This window comes from Patagioenas fasciata, chromosome 10 (genome assembly GCF_037038585.1).
Source record: "Patagioenas fasciata isolate bPatFas1 chromosome 10, bPatFas1.hap1, whole genome shotgun sequence".
Lineage (NCBI taxonomy): Eukaryota > Metazoa > Chordata > Aves > Columbiformes > Columbidae > Patagioenas > Patagioenas fasciata.
In genome coordinates, this window is record NC_092529.1 from 13,135,636 (window position 1) to 13,160,507 (window position 24,872).

General features: G+C 36.6%; 1 protein-coding gene across 14 annotated transcripts in view; it reads right to left on the bottom strand.

Moving 5' to 3' along the window:
• The window catches only part of ERC2 (ELKS/RAB6-interacting/CAST family member 2), a 433,731-nt gene that overhangs the window by 295,761 nt on the left and 113,098 nt on the right, over positions 1-24,872 (bottom strand). For all 14 annotated transcript variants that reach the window (XR_011740737.1, XR_011740732.1, XR_011740731.1 and 11 more), the window contains one exon: positions 7,954-8,121. Coding sequence is in view for 1 of the 14 variants with exons in the window: in XM_071813173.1 (XP_071669274.1) it covers positions 7,954-8,121 (168 nt within the window). In the remaining 13 variants the exon portion in view is untranslated. The remainder of the gene's footprint in view (positions 1-7,953; positions 8,122-24,872) is intronic.

Consider the following 24,872-nt stretch of genomic DNA (forward strand, 5'->3'; position numbering starts at 1 on the left):
CTTCCTATGCTCAGTTACAACATACACAAAGAAATGGCTGCTGATTCAAAGGCAGCAGCAGCATGTTCCTGTGAATGCCCCTTTTCAATGCCTGTGACAGTCAGAAAGGGTGAGAAGCCACCCAACCTCCTCCCTCCTTGCCACTAAACAGTCACATCCAGCAGGAGCTTGAAAGAGCTTTCAAGAAAAAGATTAGTGGGTAATAAGACGTACAAGCCTTTGGGGTTTGTGCAAAACTTTGTTCCATGGGCTACTTTCTGAAGGATCTGGTTTGATCATTTAAATGAGTTGCCAAGGATTCAATGGTGAACAGCTGGCAGGTGTAATACCAGCTGAATCTGTCATGTTCAGCTGGGAAACTGGCTGCCGCTCACAGGTGCAGTTCCAGTGAATTGCATGAACACACACTCTCCTCTCAGCGGCTGAATATGCCAAAAAAAGTCGTGACAGCAGGATACCTCTCTGATGTACAATTATTCTCAGTCACATTTTTAACACTGTCCCTTATCATTTTTAATTCCAATCAGTAGAATTCTGTTACATGTCTAAGAAGACTATTTAACAGAAAAATAGACTTAAGTAAGTGATTGTTCCTCATTCTTTTTTTGGATATATAAGTAGTCATCAATTTCCCTAAATGATTCCTTTGTGTTCTTCTGGACCTCCCAAACATGACAACTTCTATTTTGTTTTTGCCCAGTCACACTATACATAATTTAGTTCTTTCACACTCCAAAAAAAATTTCCTACAACTCTACTGAAAAGAAAATATTACTCCTCACACAGCTTAAAATTCCCAGTATGCAAGCTGATGCGTTCTCAGCAAGAATAAAACTTAGTATCTTATTTAAAGATAACTTTGTTAATTAGTTTTGTCATTTCAGAGTTGAATGGCAGCTTCCTTCCTCGCCAACAGCACTGGTGTCACACTAGCAGTATGATACCCTTATGTATCTCATTAAGCTCAGTCTTACTTTGTACACTACTTGTAAGAGCAACTCTGTGTGGTACATATAACCAGAGTATTGAAGGACCCAGCTCTCTCAAAACTAGCACAACTTGACCTGGAATAACTCACCTTATTTACACTTCAGGATTTATATTTAAAATTCTAAATACATGTGATCTACACATACACATTTACTATTTCCTAAAAAGTGATCTTTTTTAATCTCTCATTTATATATTCTATTAGATCTTACAACTGATTGCTTTCTTTCTGTATATATGACTGCATTTAGAAAATTAATGTATTCTTTAATAAGGTATGTAGCAATAGTATCGTACTACTGTGCTAAAAATTACACAAACAAATATATGACAGCATCTCTTCAGAGCTCTATTTCTTATCTCAGCCTACTTCTTCAAATAACTAGCTCTCCTTTTTCACCTTCACTAACAATTTCTTAACCTATAGCTCTCAAATGAATTAAATGGTATATTTTAAATCCTCAGTTTTCCATAGAGGGCATACAAAGGCACCCAAATAGTTATTTTTAACTTTTAGAATTTAAAAATACAAGTAATATTTTCAAACATGCAAACAAACAGGTTTCCTTGTTACCTCTTCAGAGATCTATGTTATTGGTACATGAACCAGATTAGTTTGACCAGCTGCAGTTTGATGTTGTTTCTTAAAAAACTGCATAGATGTTGCTTTTTGTAATATTTTCTGACAAGTAAGTGAAGGCCATCTGAAAGAACAGATGTTTCTCTCATCCTACTGAAAGAATAATTACTGTAAACTAAGACATGCTTGCAGTTTCAGCCACTTATACTGAAACCCAGTGATGCTTCTGAATTACTTCAAACATCTCCATCTGTTCCATGAATTCGTCAACCGCTGACGATAAAGAGGAGATCTGCTTAGACATTATTATTATGAGCAGATCTCCAAACAACTTGAACACCCAGACAGGTGCAGTCAGTGTTTCTTCACTTACTTGAGGGTCTATGATTTACAATACACTTGATATTCAAAATTTACCATGTTTACAGAACTGGTATCAGATTAAACAGTTTTTAGATTTTGTAATCTCATGAAGCTTAACTTGAGGAATTCAGTGGTTTCCTCCTACAAAGTGTTACTTTCAAATGAGTAAGTAAGTAGAAACATGGAATCCAACTACTCTTTTGAAGTATTGACTTGAACAAAAGCAGCAGTAGCAAGCAAGTCATCAGAAGTAGGGGGAAGAACAAAACGCTGGGCTTCTAGCTTCAGTGGGTAGTAAATTAATTGGGAAAGACAGTAGATTCAGACACAGACTGAAAAACTTTATAACTATCACAGATTGCAAGGTGAAAGGACTTACCTAAACTCATAGCTATGGTTTTAGGCTGGATGATCATTCAGATTGGCTTCACTAAGTGAACCTATATTAAGTCACATTTTTCCAGTGATGTTTATAACCTGTAAAAACCTTAGAAGTGTAGTGTGTTACAATGAACAGGAAAGGAAAGTGAAAATGATCATTGCCTCTGATCTTAATGACATTGTTCTCAACATCTCAGTGCATGGGCTACGTGAATCCCGACAGCTGCACTGGCTAGACTTCAGTTTTTTCTGTATTTATTCAGGCAGTCTTGATGTGTACACCATGCAAAGTTGAAGGGTCTCAAGGCTGCATTTTATTGTGAAGAATTATTGAGGACTATTTTTGGATAATATATTGGGATCAATAACACTACCACCTGGGATGAACTGGCTATATTTAGTTTAATCTCACTTTCAGAATGCCTTATCTGAATAACAGAACATCATCTGGCAAGGCTGCAAGCATCAGCAGCCAGCAAAGTACAACTTTCTAATACTCAGTACACTCAACACTGTATCCTTAAAGGGGGAATATATTAGAAGAAACATTTGTAAATGTAACACACAAGTCAGTAGCCACCATAGCAGCTTTGAAACACCAAAACTTTCGTGTTACACCAGAATGACTACCTAATTTTTTTTTTAACACTGGTAATCTGCAGTCAGAACATTGGTCTGTTTTACAGAACAACTAATTAGTTCAGAATTTGTTGTCTCACTCCAGAAATACAACAGAACTCTGGTTGGGTAATTGTAAAACCGCAGTTCACATAACAGACTATTCACAGTGTTCTGATAGAATGCGACAAAGTTAATTATAATGTCCTTCATCATGCTGCCATCACACCTCTACAGGGTTTATGAAAATGTACTCACAACTGATTAAGCCACAAAAACCCCACAACCCTCAGAGGCACCTGCTATCAGCAATGTGCTTGCACTTTCCACTCGTTAACTTCAAACAAAAGAAGTTGGTTTCTTAGGTCTTCATGGACCATCCTGGATTAAGAAGTTTCAATTTCATCAGTGTTCTCAGCCAGAATACCTGCATCAAGCAATAATACTGATGCAAACTTTTAAGCACAAGAGTAGGGCTCATTTGATTACGCTAGTATACTCCAAATCTGACCATATGTAAATGTCCTCTTTTTTAGAAGACAGCAAACAGTAAAGCGTACAATTAATTGTACAACACGTTTTAATTTAACGTGAACTGGACAATAATACCTAATGTGCATGCTACAGGCACTCCAAGTACAGATTCCAATTATTACTTGAGAGCTAAGACTTTATGACATTTCCTACAAATGCTAATTAGCTGGTAGGTTAGGGCCCTCAGTCATGTAGCACTTCATCAATCACAAAGCTTAAACTATTAAAGATGGAAACTGTAACATTTTACATGAAAAGTTATGTTGCAAGTCAAAGTAGAATATTACATTAGTCCCCTTTACACGGTGTTCTTTTATAATAAATAGTCTCCACAAAAGAATTTCCACAAGCTGTTGTCCTAATATGATCCAGGTCTACATCCTCTGCACTTTCCTTGTCTCAACAGCTACTGAGACTCATACTTCAGAGTATGTAATTGTTTTTCAATATATTTACAGATTCCTAAAGGACAAAACACATCAAGCATAGCCACTGTATGAAAGAGAAAGCTTCTAAGCAAAACGGGACACGAAAGAATCATCATGCAGTTCAGCACTTCTGCTGTTCAGCTTAAAATTCAGTCATATTCATAGAACTTGCACATTCTGGTAAGAAATACATAAAGATTTCTGAGGCCTGCCCCTTTGCATGCTAAACTGACAGATATGAGGTGCAAGACTAGCTTTGCCAGGTTAAACAAGGCTATTAAAACAGCATACCCAACTTTACTGGCACTAAAATGGAACAGTGGTGCCAACAATTCTAGAAGAAAGAAATATTAAGTAATATTGCACCTCCGACATTGACATAAGTTTATTATTACTCCATGCCAATCTACCTTGATCCAAATCCTCTAAAGGCATGCTATTTCACTGCTGGGCCTCCCTTAAGCCTGCAAATTACACTGAACAGTGTAGTGGTTTTTCAGTTTGGTCAAAAATTACACCAAAACCACTACATGGAAGGACAATGCATCATTAGCTCACTGTGTAGGCCATTCCTTTTTTTCTGCAACGTGTTCCCTGACATGTGTTCCTATGCCACCCTGTGGGACTCACCACAGCTGTTTTGTTACCAATGTTATTGTTTCTCCCACACCTTTGGTAGAGAGCACTCAACACAACCCATCCTGTCCTTCCAGTGTCACAACTACCCAGAAAGGAGAAAAAACAATTCCAATTTTGACAGGGAGCTTTCCTTGTTTTGATTTGGTCTCCTTCATATTTTTCAACATGGCAGACAACAGTAAAGTACATAAGAGATATTTAGAATTAGAAATTGCATCTTTAAGTTACATACTCCTTCCTACTCAGTTTCATGTCATTACTAACGGAAATACTTTTAAGCACTATATACAAAGTCCTCCTTCTTCAGTTACTTGTATACAATCATTAAAACAAATGTTATTTTAGGCTGAGTGAAGCACTTCAGGTTAAGTGAAGAGGGATGTAGCCACCTATCTTGCATAACAAATGAAGTCACTAAAATAACCGGTTATTCACAAGTCCTTATATCAAAAGTAAATAAAAATACACGCATATAAAATTTTGCCTTGCACAGAAAAAAGAAAACAGAGACAAGGGTTGTAACATTACAGTCAGAAGAATGTAATGTCTAGAGATAACTTAGGAAGAAGAACTAGAAGCAATTCCTTCACTTTCAGAATGGTTTGCACTAGAGTAAGATGGCAGCCATGACAATGCCCTGAAAGAAGGTCTGTAGAGGCAGGACAAGCCACCAGAGGGGCCAGTAACTGCTTCACCTCTGAAGAGTCATATGGAAGGGTCCACTGAATTCTCCACATATATGTGCACAATGAGGACAACAAGCAAATGTCTGGCTGCCATCCTTTGAAGCAAAAACAGTGTTGGAAGAAGTGGCCAGAAGGTCAGAAGGAAAAGATGAGCAAAAACTGAAAGAGCACAAGAGGCATGTGCACTCCATCAAGGACTAAAGGATAAAGGCATAACTAAGTTTGAGTAAAGGATGTAAGTACTGCAATCAATATGTATTAAATACTTTTCCATCAAAATTTATTCTTATATATGGTTTCTATTGGAAAGGTATGTTGACAAAACTGCAAAGAAAAGAGGCATCATACATTAGACAATCTTTTCGTTAAAGCACAGCATCCATTACTAAGCTATCTGAAAATCCCTGAAAATTGACTGTTCAAAAATATTACAATAAGTCTACTATGGCACTAGGAATTAGTCCAACATATTTCTGAACTAACACGTGACTGAATGAACCATCTACCTATGGTCAAAAAGGAGCTGTGCTCTTTGCCTTTGACATAACATAAAGACTCTATGAAGTATGAATACCCTGGGACACACAATTTCATGTAATGCCAGGAAAGCTTCTGGGAAAAAAAAAAAAAAAACAACAACAACAACAAAACAGTAGACAGACACTGAACATCTTCCCTTCTAACACGCGAGTATTGTGGTCCAGAGATGAGATTGCATCTGCTGCCAAGGATGAGGGACGCTCAAGGAGGCTAACCATGAGAATTCATGATCTAATAAGCACTGCCAAACTGAACACCTGGGTTAACTAGGTAAGTAGATTTTTTTTTTCCCCAGAAGAATTTAAAGGCCTAGACATACAGAATTTTCTATCCAGAATTATACACCAAACACATGAAAAGTAAACAGTGAAAGTATCCTTTCTAGTATCATACTCTAGATTTATTCAAATAACAGAGGTAAGTAAAGCAGGATGACATATCAATCAAATTTTTCTCTAGTCAAATTGTTTGTGAGTGAATTTATCTTCAAACATTTTGGAACAAAGGCACAAGTAGAATAATGATCCAAAGCTGAAAATGTGACCCAAGAAAAATTTTAAAAATTTCTTTGCCAAATATTATATTATTTTCCTATAAACATCCACAAATTAAGATAATGCGGTTATTAAAAATGCTTCTGAGAAACAAATCTATGCATAACCTTTACATGATGTAAACAAACTATTTTTCCCTTTTTTTAATAATCCCCATAATTCATTCTTCCTTAAGGATTTCGCCCATAGCAGAAAATTTGAACTTCAGAAGTCCACTGATGAAGCATATTTACCAGAATAAAAACCTAAAAAAATTCAGGTGCTATTTCCAGTTTTAAAGAATCAGTTTAGTACTACCTCTGATTTTCCACCAAGTATTTAGCAGGCTTTTTTATCACATTGTATACTGGAGCTCAAGAGGCTAAAATGTGTGTTTACTCTATAATTTAGTGAAGTGGTAGTGCAGCTTGAGTGTGACTATTTTCATTAAGAAGCAGGTGCAAAAGAAGCAAGACCATCTGCAAGCCCTAAGAATATAGTCATGATGTATTTAAACCAGAAAAACACACAATGTTGCATATGTCTGAGCACATAGCTATGACAGATAGTGCTGATAGCTCTGTGATAAATTACATTCATCATACAATTTTGATCACTGAATCCACATTCCTCCCTCTGATCCATTTCCTCAAGAGCTGAATACAAGACCAACTGTAAATTGTGGGTTAGTTTGGGGTTTTTCTTAGAATGCAAACCATAAGAAAAGTTGCATTTTTTTCTTCAAAATTCTCAAGTGATGTCCAAAATTAATTTGCATCTAGTACAGGATAAAAAGCATGAAGTTTGCTCTCTTCACATCATCAGCATTGCTAACAAGACAAATATTCAGAAATAAGATTAAAGGGGATGAGTATCTCTATTCCAGTTTTCATGGACCTTATTTCCTGGGCCTGAAAACTCATTTTCTGGATAATAAGGACTTGGTTTTTCAAAGACTGTATTTAACCAATTGCAGACAGAAACAAAGACAGATCATGTGAACCCTATATGATTCCTGGAGGAAAACCACAGTAACATGAACTACCTATAATAGTAATAGAGAGTAAGGAGCAGACATTCTTTGAGTGGCTATAAAAGGAGAAGAGAAGTAATAGCAAAATTTATTTGAGGTCAGGAACCTTTTCTCCATTCATCTGTATGCTCACAAGTGCATCTACATGCGATAAAGAGCATCACACAGAGAACATACCTGCTAGAATGAATATTTTTCTGAGTGTGAGAAAAAGGATATGGGAAATAAACACTCTACTACTGTCTGCAGAACCCTTGCAGAACTGCCTTTCCAGGCAATTCCCTGAAAAGTGTGATAATCAATGTTAGTAAGGATAACAGAATCCCTCATGTTGAAGAATAAGAGGTTTTGTCAGAATGTTTAGAACTTTTATTTAACTCAAATAATTTTGTGGAAACTGCAGTACCTGATATTGTTGTGATATAATGCAATTAAGATATTATATTACAGAAACAATTCCATGGAAAACAGTAACATATTTTATATTAAAGAACTACTTGACTATTATAGACTCATTCCTTGCACTTTTTAAAAATATCTTAGAAGTAATACACTATAAGAAATACATATATTTCCTTTAAATGTGCCTCAAAAGTTTTGCAACATACCCTTTCATCAGCAACTTTACCTTTTTTTGAAGGACATTAATTTTTCTTTCTTTTACTTCCAACATGTCTTTCATATCTCGAATTTCTCCAGCCAGGGTTCCTTTCTCTTCTGTGAGGTCTTGAAGTTGTTTTGTTTTTTTATTCAGAAAGGTTTCTTTTTCTTCCAATCGTAACCGCAAGGCATCAACCTATAGTGAGTACATAAAACATATTTAGGTTTTAGTAAAGACCATTAGCACAGTCTCAAATGAAGAGATTCTTTTACTTGTTAAAATGTAAAGAAAAATGAAAGCATATTCAGCACCAAAGCATGAATAGAAAAAGTAGAATAGGTAAAACATGAAATAGCATTAAAACAGTCCTAATTTGACATATGCATAAGAGACTTGGAAAAAAAAATCATCTTGACTTATTAAATACGTAAGTCATTGAAAATAGTGTTCTGCATCCTGTATTCAATTTGCCTATTAAAGTCACATAGTGGACAGATACTACAGTCATTACACAGGTTTGGGCACAGATCAACAAAGACCTGGCAAATAGGGAAATTATAAGGTTCTTCACTTTTCCTCCAGTGTAAATCGCATAAGTCTCTTAAGAAAAGGGCCTAAATCCCTCTCAACTAAAATAACGGCTATTCCAAGGATTTTTCCTAAGCAGAAATGTCTTAATGAAGAACCTCACCAAATTGCGTTACATAACTCTTTTTCCTTTAGGAATCCTAAAAAAGGCATTCTAACAGCCCAGAAGGTCTATGTAGCCATGATTTTCACATTTCTTGCTGTATAAACGCTCAAGCATGCAATTTTATTGTTCTCTTAACACAATTCAAACCGTTCACTAATTATGATCAGGTGAACACACTGGCGGTCTGGAAAAAATCTGTAGATCACTTGATACTGGTTACTATTTGTATACAGTTGTTTCTATAAGCAATTCTACTGCTAATTGCAATTAAAACCTTAGGTACTCATAAAAGCATTTGGAAACAAGGTGGAAAAATAGCTGACTCCATTACAAGAGGAGGGAGAACAGCAGCCACCTTCAAGGACAGCAGCACCTGTAAGAGGCTATTTTTGATGCCGTTTTCTTCTGCAGCTTCGAAACCACGGGGTGTTCACATTAAGTGGACTAACATAGTCTTGTTTTGGCTGCAAGGTACACCAGCAAGAAGACAAGGTTTGGACTGAAAATATATGATGTGGCAATCTAGCATAATTCTCTGTCTAAAAGAGACCTGCAGGAAGTCAGGCAAGTGAGAAATTTTAGATCGAAATTGCAAACATACAAATGTCAGAAAATAAAGAACAAGGGTTTAAAGTTTACATTACCTAGAAATTCCTAATGTTTATTCAGAATTAAAAGCTAGATGGAAGTAACTGAAAGGGTACAAATGTTAGTTCAGCATTTTTAAGTTCTGCAATTGGAATAGTCAGAAAGAGTCACATGTATTAAGCATTTTTCCCTAGCTAATCAGAACATTAGCAAACTACAAAACATTCAGCAAATCTAATTTACTTTTATTTTGAGTTTTGTAATGCTAAATTTATCCAAAGCAAAAGTCTTTACAATGCCATTTTTAAACTTGGTTTGAGACCAGTTTAGATGATCTATTGGATCTCGACATGCATGTTCTTCCTGCTCTTAAAATGGCTCATTGCTTTTCTACACACTGGACAAATAAATAAATAAATTATATATATTCTACTGGATTTACTTTATTTTTAAGACTTTTTTTACAATATTAAAGTAACAGGATCCCGCAGTTTGTAAGCAGTGCGCAGTGTAAAATCCAAAGATCGCTCTTTAAGTTAGAAAACAAGAAATAGTAGTAGCAGCAAACTTTCAGACCTCTTTTAATAAACATAAAAGACCTCATCTGAAACTCGTTACCACATCTTCTTCATACTCAATCACTTATTTGCTTCATGTCTGAAAGCAATTCCCTAAGTCAAATCACAAAAATCTCTGTTGGGCCCTTGAGCTGCAGCTGATCATAACATCACAGGAGGAGCTCCAAAAGAGGTTCTCTTCAGTCGGGCCCTGCAAGTCTCAACTTCCAACTGCCACTAGGCAGAAGCTTAATGCTTGAAGCCAAAGGGAGCTGAAGGTGATTAAACTCACTGATAAAGCACTGGTCTAGTTCCCTAGGGACTGGGATAACACAGTAGCTTACACACATGCTAATACAGTGTTGTTCTGCTCGGCCAAACCAGACAGTTTCCACGTAAATTCTCTACCCGTACAGTCCCACCCTTAGGGCCAGGGAGACAATTGTCACTCTTCTTCACAGATTTCTTCCCACACACCCTGTCATCACGGCTCGCTAGATTCAACTCAGGAACAGGGATATTAGGCATTGGAAGCTGGGAGCACAAGGAGGGTTGAGAGGAAGAGTAGATGGCTCTGAAGTCCAAGTCTGAGTGACAACCTGTGTGGGAAAGGGGAGCAGAGCCCTGTGCACTCCAGTTTCTCAGACCCCAATCCTGTCTTCACACAGTTGTTAATTAAAGAGCACCACATGACTGAACCTTTCTGCATTTCCTTTCAACACTAGCCAGCTCACAACATGACTAACACATTATTTCTATTCCCTAAACAAAGGAACAAATTTAACCTGGAGGGATGAAAGCAGGTGGTTTTCTTTCACACCAAAAAGAAACACACGCAGAACTCTGCAGCAAAGGTGCAATCTCCATCTTTCCCCTCACTGGTCAGCATTCAGGCCAGCCATATGAAAACCTTTACGTTAGCACAAGGATTACGACTTAAACGGTGCCACAGCACACCAGGCACCCAGGATTTCAGAGTCTGGAAAGATCCTAATTTCAGAAACAAATTGTTTTCTTGTTAATGCCATAAATAGATTACACCACGTGCCTTCTCGAACAGTTGACACCTTTCATCAGTTCCTTCAGATCCATGGTAACTTTTTAACACTTATTAATGAACACTCGTGTTTGAGGTGAATTGCATTTGCACACAGATTTTAAGATCTGAATATATTTAGATGTAACTGTTATAACTTTTGACAGGAACCCCAGTTCCCACAAGAGATTGTTCTTAATATTAGACTATGTACCTTGGTCTTCATTTTGATCCTCGGTAGCTTCAAACAAAAACTTAAAAGCATGACTGAAGTGCTGTTTCTATTAAACTGAGAAAAACATATTGAAAGATTTGAAAGAACCAAAGAATCTAAATCCCAGCAACTCTACTTCACACAAGGACAGTGCAGGCTTTGGGAAGGAAGGAGTACGGCAAGTCCAACCACAGCCTTAGGCAGCACATCCTCTGTTCCAGTCCCAGCATCTCCTACCTCCACTCCTCCCCCTCCTGCAATGAGCAGTTCTGGCTGCTCCAGAGCCAAAGAGGCCACCCTTGTTCCAAACAGGGAGATAAAGGACAGGTTTACACCATGCGTTCTCTGCCAGGGACTCAGACACTTCCATAACATTCCATAACGTCACCTCCAAGCCATAACAAATCCAATGTCATACTTAGTAGGTTAAACTGTGCTATTCCCAGCCTTTTCCCAAAGAACCATAGGTCAGCAAATGTTCAAATGTTCTAGCTAGAATCTGAGTTTCACAGAATTACAACAAAACTCCTTCTTAACGGAATTTCACCTTCCTGGTGAAACAGAAATCTTTCTCAAATATGATGAGAAAATAGTGACCTGGGTTACTGACATAGCATTTCCTGTTATTCAATCAGATCACGGAGATTCAAACTAACCTTTTGTGAACCATATATTTTCCTATTCTTTTTTAAGACAATACTTTATTTGATTCTCCTTCTTTTTTTCCCTATTGTGCAGAAATATTTCAACCATTACATATTACGATTAAAACCAAGTCCATATGAGACATCAGACTAAAACTTTTAAGATGAGAAAAGGATAACACTCATAGCACAACACAGTTTTCACTCTGTGTCATCCTTTTCTCCTTGCAAGTACAGGAAACAGAGCTATCTCTAGTCTTCCTGCCCAGAAGCTATTTTTTTGTGGAGCTCAAGTTAGATTGTGTCCTGACATCAATGTTGGGGAGAAAAACAAACAAACAAGCAAACAACAAAAACAACCACCACACAACCACACTGCCAAATAAATCTCTGTTTTCTCAGTGGTCAAATATCTTGAGACTGATACAGCAGAGCACTTGAATTCAAAAATCCACCTACACAATGAAGCCCAGGTAGAATGAATAGGTACGTCACACATAGCAGGGAGCCATTCTGAAATCAGTGCTCTCCATGAGTTTTTGGAGAGGCAGAACTCAGAGCCAGTGTCAGTCTGGGGGGATGAAAAGGCAGCTCATACTGTGTGTGGTCTTCAGCACACGGATTTGCTTTCTGTTCACAGGAATGCCATGTGGAGGTTTACAAGAACATTGGTTATGTCATTTTCTCCTTTCCTAAATTCTTCTTTCTGCCTCCAGTACTCATGAACCAAGACTTTTACATTTCTCATAATGTGAAATAAAACTACACCTCAGCCTGAACTGCATGTGACCTTTTACTTAAGGTATCTTTTTGGTGCTAAGCATGTATGACATCATTTCATAAGTCAAAAATGAACTTTCAGATGGTGTAAAACCAAAAAGCTGGTACATGAGTTCCCCAACTTGTGGAAGACAAGAAGCAAATTATACTACTTCATTTCTGGCCAGGACGCATTTGCCAGTGTTAGAAATTATCTCTTCCCTGAAAATGGTAATGTGAAATCACATCTCCCAAAAATAAGGAAACTATGAAGTATTCTAATTGGAGCATGACAGCACACTGTGAGAGATGTCTGCCGTGTTTTTACTCTTCTCTTTTATGTCTATGGCATTTTAAACATAATATGAAAGGAAATTCAATATGGGTCATTTTACAGCATCAGATATATATTTTTATATTTGAAAGGATAAAGATTTCTGGTATACAAAAACTCTTTCTTTGGCTTTTCACTCAACACTATGTAATTTTAAGAGTCTTAGACTTATTTTACCCAAGCTTTGGCAGTACGTTTACTAGTAAAACTTGGCAATCTGAAGAAGATCATCATTTTCCAAAAAAATAAAGCAAAACCAGATCTGATAATAACACATAAAGCATTTCAAAGACCTCTGTCCAAGTAAATTGCTTTTTAATTTTCTCTGAGTTCTTTTTCCTCAGCAGCTACTTATTTCAACTATATTTATTACAATAAACTATGTCACTTGCTCTGGAAATACACAACACACTGCAAAAACTTCAGAACTGGGTTATGCTTTAGAAAGAGAAGAAAATTCGTGTAAGTGGCAAAAATTGCCAAATTCAAAGTCAAACTTCATTAATCTTCATGTCATCACCTGCCACTCGCGACCAGCTCCAGTAGTGACGTCTATTTCTTGAAGTTCCTCACTGTTAACTGTTTAACTTCTATGCCATATTATATACATCATTTATGAAAGTGTTTTTAGTGTTATGGAGCTCCGTGAGGAACTAAAACATGAAGTAGCACTACTGTGTTTCACTGTTAAAAATTATTTATTTTACCAGCATAAATAAATATATTTAAAGCAAAGGTTTGCCTGTATTTTTTTAAACTAAATCTGAATTTACTAGAGAAGCATTAAATGTACTGTAGTACCTGGGGTAACAGAGAAGGCAAACTGTAACCTATTGTCCATCTCACCCCTAATCCCCCCTCTGGTTCAGCACACACTGCAGTCAGTATTTGCCACTGTGTCCAAGACTCAATCTTCAGCCCTTCTGCACTATCATTCTCTCCCCTCCTGATGATCACTACAGGCTCCACAGGGCTGTCGACACTTTTCTGTGCTACTATTTGCTCTTAGTGTATTACGCAGCCACCTTTTGAGAAACCACTTCAGTTAACCAAAACACAAACTTATTTTAAAGATCTTAGTGCCTCTACTTATGCATCTGTATGTATCTAGGGAAATGTAATACACCAAGTTTTAATTATGAAAACCAGTTTAAGCCAAAAAAAAAAAAAAAAAAAAGCTGTCACTTCAATTTTCTATATAAAAGTACTGAGTTGTGAGTACAAAGAGTATATCCTCACATGGGTCTTTTTGCAAATATGAGAACTGAGCTGCAAGTATAGAAAGGATATCATGTCTTAAAAATGTCCCAACTGTACTCTCCAATTCAGAGCTTGTAAAATATCCTCACTAGTCTAAAATACAACAATAAAATGAAAAATATCCTCTTGTCATATTTGTCCCTCATTTTTCAGTCTGATGTGATAAACATGATTTTTTTCATGTGATCTATGTAAAGTTCAAGGCAGAAAGGGCAGCACCTGGTCACATTTTGAAGCTATAGACACTTGAATTTTGTACAATTAATATGTTTTATATTCTTGTTCCACACTGAAACTTAAATAAATTAGCTTTTTCCCTTTGTAGAGGAAAAATCCACTTTCAAGCATTATTTCAACAATTCCCACTCCTATTACACTGGGTATTATGGTTGCTCTAGTTTACATTTAGTTCAGCAAATTATATTACTATAGAGCTGATACTTAACAGGCTTTGTATTCCTTAAAGGATAACCTATTTTACTGTCTTCTTTCCACTGTTTCAGTGTTTAACAAGTGACAAAAGGAGAGGGGTTTAAAGCAGCTGAGTACAGTGTAGGCAAGGGGAACAGACAGTGAGCAACATTAGAAGATGGTTTATAAACACAGGAGAATGTTGGCTGTTCACATCAGGAAAATAAACTCCTAGCATCTCACACCCTTTCCCTCACGGAATCGCTGTCACAGGCTCTTTCAGTCCTCTCTCAAAGGATATGGGAACCATCTGATGATGTAACGTATCAAATGCACTTACTCTCCTCTACTTACTCCTTAAAAGACAGCACCAAGATGTTTCGTAAAGCTCCCAGCCTCCCTCCCCAACAGCTTATCCAGCCGTCATCTCTGCTAATCAATCTTGATTTTTCTTTCATTCTTTTTTTTCCACTAATCCAGATTATGCTGCTCTTTAAAAGAGAAAATTGATAATACGAACTGGTCAAACCATACTAGAAAATGTTTTCGCTGAATCAGAGATTGTAGCCAAGATACAAATGCTTCCCTCAGGCACTTTGAAACTCATCTTTGTGGAACATTATATACCACAAGGAATTCTGATCCTGTGTAGCATATCAATGCAGCCAACTGCCCAACAGCTGTTTTATTCAAATTTATATCTTTGCCTACTCCTACCACTAAAATTAGGTAGTTTAAAGCAACTAGTCCGAAGTTAAAAATTTAATATTCAGTTCAGTTCCAGCAGATTTTGGAAAACACATGGGAATTATAACTCACGTGCTGATACTTAAAGTTTTTGTTAATAAAACTTCCAACACGAACCTTACCTCATTGAGCTTACGTCACTGATTTTTATGCTCACTATAAAACTGTAGCTGTCATAATATTTTTGAATTACTGTAAAAGGAAGTCAGTCATTCCAGAGTCAATGTTATTTAGCAACATAATTATAGTTATAAATTTGAAATACTTAAAACCAATCTACAAAACTATCAATCTTGGAAGCTTTTAACTTTTGAAATTTCTGTCTCCACTAACATTCAAATTGTATTATACTGTAATAGATTAATAGAACGAATTAAAAGGCAACAATAGTCTTTTTTAAAGTCACGCCAATGCATTTAACTGCTTCATGAAAAATGTTTAGAATTCCATAATAGTATAAGAATCATGAGTAAATATCTGCTATAAATGATAAAAATAGAATTTTTACATGAACTGCTTTTCTCAGTTTAGTATTTTTTAATAGTAAAAGTCAGTTATTACAAACAGCATCGCAGTGAAAGTGTGATTTTCAAAAAACACGTTTAGGTTTGTAACCTACTCAGAAGAGTCAAACAAGAGAGGTGCTGTAGGTGAACCTCCCTCCAACGGAACAGAGAGCCTGTGTTACACTTGCAGGGGTGAGCTGTACCCTTGACCTCTCTCTCAATTTTGCATGTTTTGAGTGAGACATCTCTTGGAGGACAATCTTATGATTCACACTGTTCTGAGACTGGAAGACTCATTTATGTCACCCACTTTTTTATCAGATATTCCTACACCAGTAGGTCCAGCTGGAATCAGCTTGACTACAAGCTTACTATCCCAGATCTATGGACAGGTCATAAATAGTGACATAAAACAGCTTAGGCAATATTTTTCATTTATTCATAAGAACACAGTGAACAAAGAAGAAGGTTAAAATAATAAGCTGAACACATATTGTTAAATTTAAATATAACACAGCATTTTCGTCAAGAAATATGCCACTTTTGTATCTGTCCTGCCCACATTCTTCCAGGGACCAAGTTATAGCATATTCCCTGCAAACTGCTGCTTCTTTCTCAAAAGCGAATAAGCCTAAAACTACTTGTAATCTCTCTTATTAAAAATCCACCTCTAAAATTTTCGAAATATAAAAGCTGAGAGTGAGTCCTCTCTGTTCCAACAAGACAGGTTCCATAATCTCCTAAACAATAGTAAACATCAGCTTGTTTAACATCAACCTTGAGCATCAGCAAGTGTCACAGGTCTATTTAGCTCCATCGCTTGTCCTTAAGCCAAACCTCTGGTTCTTTAGGCTCTTTTAGAACTCAGAACTTTCTCATTAGCTCTGGCTTTCAAGGCATATGAGACAATACAGCCCCCTTGCATATATGAAGCAAGAAGATATTTGCCTGGTATGAGAACAGAGTGCAGTGTTTTACCACATTAGATGGACAAAAAGGTTATGCGGAATATTTGGCATTCCAGTAGTAATGTTCTGGAGAGAAAAGTTGTCACTTCAGTTAGGAAGTCCATTTTGGCTATTTTTGAGTTTGCCCATAAAGGAAGTTCTTCTCAATGGAAAAAACCTCAACGAAGGTTCAATTTGCCAACATCTGGCATATTGCCAATGTTTATACATTTCAACTAGAGCTGGTAATATGCTACCAGACCACCCTACAATCCTTTTACTTTTTTAAAAAGTAAAAGGATAGAAAAGGTACTTTGCAGGAAGATTCTGCACTTAAACATGCACTTATTCAGGAGGTCTCTATCCTCCATGCAATTATAGACATCAGCCACCCCCTTTAGAAAGGCCTGGTCAGTATATTATTCCTTTGGTTTTGGTTTTCTTTTTTTTTTCCTAGCTTCATAGTCAGTCTTTTTGCGGTGTGTGTTTTCTCATGGTACAGAGCTATATCAAAATACCCTGGCACCTATACAAATTAAGAATTATTATAGATGACAAATGTTTGTCTGGAAGAAAGACAACATGTTGACTACAGAATTTACTAACTGTAAAATCAGACTGCACTGATCACACTGTGTGCAAAGTTCTCCAGTTTTATCTTAATAAATTAGGCTGAACTATGCAGGTATATCAGAACCATGTGGACCTTAAATCAGAGGTCCCTGGTACAAGACCTAGGGTGAGAAACAGAAGTCTGATCTGTTCTGGCTTTATGTCATAAAGTGGTACACATGTCCAGAATACCTTCCTCCCCCGTCCCCCCAGGAAAAGACTAATTCTACGTACCTTTTCCACCCCCCTCCCCCCACCCCAAAAATTCTAATTCTATGTATAGGCTCAATGTATATACACACCTGGCAAAACAGACTTTTATAAAATCCCCTTCTCACAGTGGGTAAAGGTCACAGGATACCCGTACTGCTTAGGGGCTTCTACTGTTGGTCTTAATAGCATTGTGCAATGTCCTTGCATCTAGAGGCAAAATACTATGTTATTGGTTATAACAGCTTTAATAAAACCTTTCCAAAATAACAAATTTCTGTCTTTAGCTGATAAACCTTATTTCAATAAACAACAACGTTGAGGTTTCTAGTGGAAATCTTTTTATGAGATTAAGATGCAATATATATCAGACATTCTTTTTCATTGGCTGCACCAGTTCACTGTTATGTCATCTTTCCATTTCTCTTCCCAGTCCTCTATGATTACAATGTCCCATCTTTAAGTACTAACAATATTGAAGGTAGATTCAAAAATAATAACTCTAATGTAAGAATTAGACAGATGACACAACCAAATTGAATGTACTGGGTCTTAACCACTCTAAAGGCTGTGAAACAAACCCAAACCCTAGCTGGCTCGATTATCTCTTAAGTATTGAATCTGCAAATATAGATGCACTAGAAGAAAAGGTGCAAATTAACTTCAAAAATGAAATTAAAAGTAACATCCTATTGTACATTCTTTGTTCTACCAGGCCAAGGACATAAATTTCATGGAATTCAGAAGTCAGGTCTGCTAAAACAAGAAGAAAAAACTAAGAAACAAGATAGATTAAAGCACATCTCTCTAGAAATAAAATTAGAAGTTATGTGAAAACAGATTACCTTGGGAAACATCTTTATTTCCGTGCTCGGAGTTGAACCATGCCTTCTAAAATGTCTGATCAGTGAGTAATATTAAAAGCTGCCTTTGTTTTTTCTTAATATGAACTGAAAGTTCCAAAAATGGACCCTAAAAGGACTACTCTGGCATGTTGTAAGGTACATTCTTGGTAAAAGTTTATCTCTGAATCTACTAAGCATTAATAAGATTTTAAAAGTGATAGTGATCTCCCAGCAAGAATATTCTAAGCTATTCAGGATATAATAAATAACAATAAATAGTTTTTAAATAGCAAAGCTTGCATACCATTCTCAGAGACAGTTCTAATGGGAAGTCTGTTTCAAGCAAATGCACTATGGACTCTTTCTACAGCAAAGTCTTTTGCTTCCTGCAAATGGTACGCTGATTTAGGGGACAACTTAATAACTGCATGTGTGTCTCAGATCAACAGTAAAAATTGGTATTGATTCCAGTGTCCATAACGATATTTTTTTTTAATATGAGGTTTATTTCTGAACTAAGGGAAAAAATTACTGATTAATTCTGAGTGATGAGACCCACAATGAAATGCTTCGGTAGCAAGTATATAGGAATCCCAGTGCTATAAAGTATCTAAATATGCATTTCAAACTCAGCTGATGATGATGATGTTATGATTTTAAGACTCAACAGATGAGTCAAGATTTAAATGTGAGGGCCCAGCAGTTTTCAGATTTATGGAAACTAATTGCTTTTCAGTGACACTCTGAACCCTTTAAGAAATTGTTCTCTGAAATGTTGTATCATACATATTAATGTAATTCTGTAAGTCATTATTCAAAGATATTTTAGAGATAGTCAACTGCCTATCAGCTGAAAATGATGAGGCTTGGTAATATTGCTAGCATTGAACTATTTTGTTGATAACAAGCATCTCAACAAAAGCACAGACTGTACCCCTACTGAAGCAGAAGTGTGGCCATTTGGGCTATCTCAGACATTGCAAATGTATTTACTTTTTATGTTGGAAACAGACTCCCAAACTAGTTTCCAGAGATTGTGCTGACTTGTAATAAGAATTCCAGACAAGGAAAATGTAGTTTGACCATGAGAGGCTCCTCGAGATGGAGTACGTCAAGAAAAGACTAAAAGGGCCAAACTGGTAACTCCACTTTTATGTAATCTTTTCACTAACAGTCTTTAGGCATTTTAGGTAGTATTAGAGAAGGCACTTCAATCATCATAGATATGGTAGATCTCTACCTCATATTTTAAGTGTTTGAAAAGTCTAAGATAATTAATAAGACTCAACAATACTACAAGGAAATGCATGAGATTGGAACTAGGGACATAAAAGCAATTATTTTATTCTTAGCAAAAATATAGTGCTTATGACAGAGGTTACGTGGTAAATTAAAAATAAAAAGTTATGCAGGAATGAAATCAGATATAAGTTTCAATTGCAGGCTTCCTAACATACTAACAGAGATTAGCTTGCCAAATATTTTTACTGAGTCCAGTCTGCCAGATCATCTAGCAGCAAGTCAGAGACATGTCAAGATCTGATCTTATGTTTATTTATTATTCAGCTGGAAGCTATAGGTTTACTAGTTTACCACAATTAAATTCCATCAGGGAGACACTCAGTTTCTCAGGACAGAATAGCATCTGCATGAGAAAGATAAAGCAAAACTTACATGTGTGCTGCTTTCATAACAGTCTTGACACTAAACAAGCTATGTAAAGTTAGCTATGAAAACAAACCATATCACAGAAGTGGTCTTACACTGTTGAACATGTAAGAGATACTTTCAGAAAAAGAATCAGTAATGAAATAGCTCCCAAAAACTACTTGCAGAGAAAGAGCCCTGCAACCTACAATAACCAACACGGAAAACCAAGACACGGGGACTAAATAAACAAAGAAAGAAAGAGTCCTCAGCCAACTCTGATTCTTCACAGTACAAGAAAGTCTAGAACACACAGGTCTGTTAACCGTAATTTCCAGGATGCCATCATGTTCTTTCCTTCTCAAAAATGTGCAAGGCAATACTAGATATCATGTACACTTTATTACATTTCACAAAGAGAAACTCCATGAACTATGTATCTGTGCTTGATCCTGTGTTGCAGTAGAACCTGCATGGGAAAAACATTAAACCACAACCACCAACACAAAATAGCTGAAAGAAATCTTCCCTTCTTCCCCCTTTCTCAGCTCTCTTCAAGGAATCTCCAATCTCTAAAACTCATAATCAGGAAAAAAATGTGGCTAATAGACATCTAGTACATCCAGAGTGTCACAGAGCAAAAAAGCTCAGGACCCTCTAAATTCTGCAGAGACATCCCAGATTTTTATATACTTGGTTCAATGTACCATTTCCTATAAGGAAAAAATATGTTGGTGAAACAACTACTATTATATATCATACTGAAGACACAGAAATAATTAATGGGGCATTGGGGAACTATTTAGCCATGAGAAAATAATTTTGCACAAGGCGAACAATTTGTTCCTGACACCTCGTTCTTCCAGGGAGTCCTGCAAAACAGCTTCAAATGAAATGTCTAGGAATAAAATTCATAACTCTGTTGGATATTAAAATGGCCATTAAAAACAGTTCCCAGAACAAAGTTACAAGATAACATCTACAGAGTTCTCAGCTAGTTCTGTGTGATTAAAATGGTGGTCCCTAAGAGAGCCCAAGACCAATTACAAATTTGGCAATCACCTCTGTAGAATATCCAACATACAAAATGAGACCCTGTGACTGTACCTAGTGAACAAAAAAAACCCCACTCCTGACCACGTTTTCCAGAATAGTCTAATTCTCTCACAGCAACTGTCAAAACTGCACAGAACTGAGTTTATGTGTATTATCCTTGGCTTGGGAGAGCCTTCATCCATAAAGCGGATTAAAGTCTTCCCTAAAATAAGACTCAACAAATGAAGACTACTGGAATTATAAAAAGATCAGAAAATAGCCACTGAAAACATTCAAAGGCTTTTTATTTTACTGGACTCAGCTAAAATTTAAGAGTGACATAATAAAATGCTCATTTATTCACCTTCCATCTACTACCACTATTTTTATATTTTAAATCTTGTTAGCACAATTCTTACCACTAATTTGAGCAATGTTTGTCAAATCCGTAGTCTGTATGCTGGATATGTTTCAACAGAATTTATAGAAGAGAAAGGTGTCATAGCATTCAAAATAACTAATAAGGTCAAAAATATAACAAATACAGTAATATGAAAATACGATTAATACATGCTTTTTAGAGATTTTAAGAACTATTTCTCTGCTCAGACTTCATCCCAAAAGCATTTCAACAATCTCTCACCTACAGGAAAGAACAAGATACAAAAGTAATGTTGCAGGAAAACTGCTATCAAAACTGAAACTCTAATTATATTTGATAAATGATCCAAATGTAGGAAATTGTGGTCATAACACATCAGATAGTGAAACAGAATTGAATTAATTGGGACACATAAGCTCTTGTGTGTTTTACTTCTCTTCTCTTTTTCGTTCTTTATAGCAAAATTTTGTCATTAAAAGGAAGAGAAAATGCAGGGCAGGGAAAAAAATAGTCAATGCAATGAAGTATGTAATTACATCAGGGTCCAAATGATACCAAATGATATTTTCTACCATTTTCTGTAGAAGGACTTAGTTTCTTAAGACATTACCCAAAGTAGGCAATCATCAACAAGATGGTTTTACTCTGTCCAGCTCAGTTTTTCTATCCGTAATGTAAACATAGGAATTAATATACCTGTCTCTCAGACATACCATGAAGTCCCAAAACTTGGTTAAAATCTTTGAAAAGTGCCCTGCACAAAAAGCCAGAGACGTGTCATGCCACAAAGGGAAAAAAGAATGAGTACATGGGGTGATGGAGTGTTGAATGAGGACAGCAGACAGACAGTAGACAGACAGTTTGAGCCATTTCTGGAAAGACCACAGTTCCTTTAGGAGTAGGGTCTCTTCTAAAAATTCCCAAGGAAAGATCCAGAGTTCCATAATCACAGTTCTGCCATTGAAGCATATGAAGTATTTTCAAGACTTCTGACAGAGACACTAAAGAACTCTTAGTATACTTTAGAATAGTAGGTTGGAAGGAAAAATGCAATATGATATACAGCATCATAAGAGTGGATATCCTCCAGAACTGTTTTTGCCAGTATTATTATAAACGTTACATAAAAATCTGATCATTATCCCTGGAAAGTGAAAAGTATCCATACCCAGGTAGCCTTGGAAAAGTTTTCCAAATTTTAAAGCTCAAAGGAAAAGTTCAGCTGAGTTTAAAAAAAATTTTAAAAAAGCACAAGTGAACTTCTCAAATAATTCTTCTATCAAGCCCTTTCAAAATGAAACCTTTCCTTGACTTGGTTTACCCTAGAAAGTGGGAAAAGTTTGAACAAAAATTTTATTACCATTTCTGGTAAAGATAGATTCAATTTTTTATAGGAGGAAGGAGAAAGAAACATTCTATAGATTTTTTTTTTCCACACAACAGATCCAAAATGTAGAAACATCAGACTTTGACATGTAAATAATACTAAATGGTCACATAACATCTAGCATTAAGATTCTGAGCACAGACTGACAAGTCTAGCTTGTAGAAAATATATATTGTCTTAAGTATTTTAGTCTGGTCAGATTACCACAAGTAAACAATCCAAAACTGTTTAAAACCTCATTCATTCCTGAGTTGGAAATTAATATTCCTTAGCCAATATATGATAACCAAAAGAAAGATTAATGTCACCAGTTCACAGCAGTGATAAGCTAAATGAGTTGGCTGAAATGAACCCTGCAAACAAAACCACGAAACAATATGTTTGAGCCAAGCCTTTTTAGCATCATAAGAAAGTTTTTCTGTATGCCGGATCATCCTTCTAATGTCTCCTACTCTGAATTAATCTTTCTTGAACCTAGCTGACCAGGACCATAAACTGCATTTCAGATGAGATCTCACAGAGTACATTAAAATACTGCCCATCTGTAACAGAAATCTCTCTCCTGATACATTCTCGGATCAAATTTTCCACAGCCACATTTTATTGGTGACTAACACACTATTACTACTTTTATCTCAGCCTTTACATTATAGAAGTTCTAGTTTTCAGTCCTGTGGGGCAGAACCCTGTATTTCATCCTACCACATCTCAAACATGTACCTCACTCCAGAATTCAAGATCATTCAGATCTCCTTAGCATGAGACTAAGAGACCAGTAGCCCCAATCTGTGCATCTCCATGAAATCTCAAGTGCGATTCCAAGTTTTGCAATTAAAATATGAAACAAGTCTTGTCAAACATCAGGTCTTGAAGTGCTTAAACAATAATTTCCCCAAAAGCAGTTTTCCCCTTTCCATACTATCTACACTATTTCTCCACTATTTCTCTGTTAGCCAATATTTCACCAGTTCTACCATTCTTGGACTAACTCAATCTTCTCCCACTTCAATCACTTGAATATAATATAGCATGAAAAGCCTTACTAAGATTCAGCTAGATTAGACATAATGTATTGGTTTTGTCTACATGATTAGCACACATCAAATATACTGCCTTAGTCTAATTTAACAGATTTCATATCCAAATGGATACACAGTGGCTTTCTAAAAATGGTTACATGATAAGTTTTTTTTTTTCATACCAGATAAATATTTTTTTATGGCAAACTCAAAGGGGGATACACAGAATAATGTATAGTTTTACTTCAGATACAAATGGATTTTTACTATTTGTTTGAAAATTGCTATCCAATCTGGGAATGGAAGTGGTAAAATTCTATTCTAAATTCTATGCTAGCAATGAAGTTGCAAGTAACTATTAATACCTTCTATGAGAAAGTAACAAGGTGGATGGATGATGGCAGACCGGCGGATGTGGTCTACCTTGACTTCAGTAAAGCCTTTGACACAGTCTCTCACAGCATCCTCACAGCTAAATTGAGGAGGTGTAGTCTAGACAATAGAGTAGTGAAATGGGTTGCAAACTGGCTTAAAGAGAGAAGCCAGAGAGTGGTGGTCAATGGTGCGGAGTCCAGTTGGAGGCCAGTATCTAGTGGAGTGCCTCAGGGGTCAGTACTGGGGCCAATATTATTCAATATATTCATTAACGATTTAGACGAGGAATTGAGTGTACTATCAGCAAGTTTGCTGATGACACTAAGCTGGGAGGAGTGGCTGACACGCCAGAAGGCGGTGCTGCCATCCAGCTGGACCTGAACAGGCTGGAGAGTTGGGCGGGAAATAACCTGATGGAATTTAACAAGGGAAAGTGTAGAGTCCTGCATCTGGGCAGGAACAACCCCAGGTTCCAGTATAGGTTGGGAAATTACATATTAGAGAGCAGTGTAGGGGAAAGGGACCTGAGGGTCCTGGTGGACAACAGGATGACCATGAGCCAGCACTGTGCCCTTGTGGCCAGGAAGGCCAATGGCATCCTTGGGTGTATTACAAGGGAGGTGGTCAGTAGATCAAGAGAGGTCCTCCTTCCCCTCTACTCCGCCCTGGTGAGACCCCATCTGGAATATTGTGTCCAGTTCTGGGCCCCTCAGTTCAAGAAGGATAGGGAACTACTG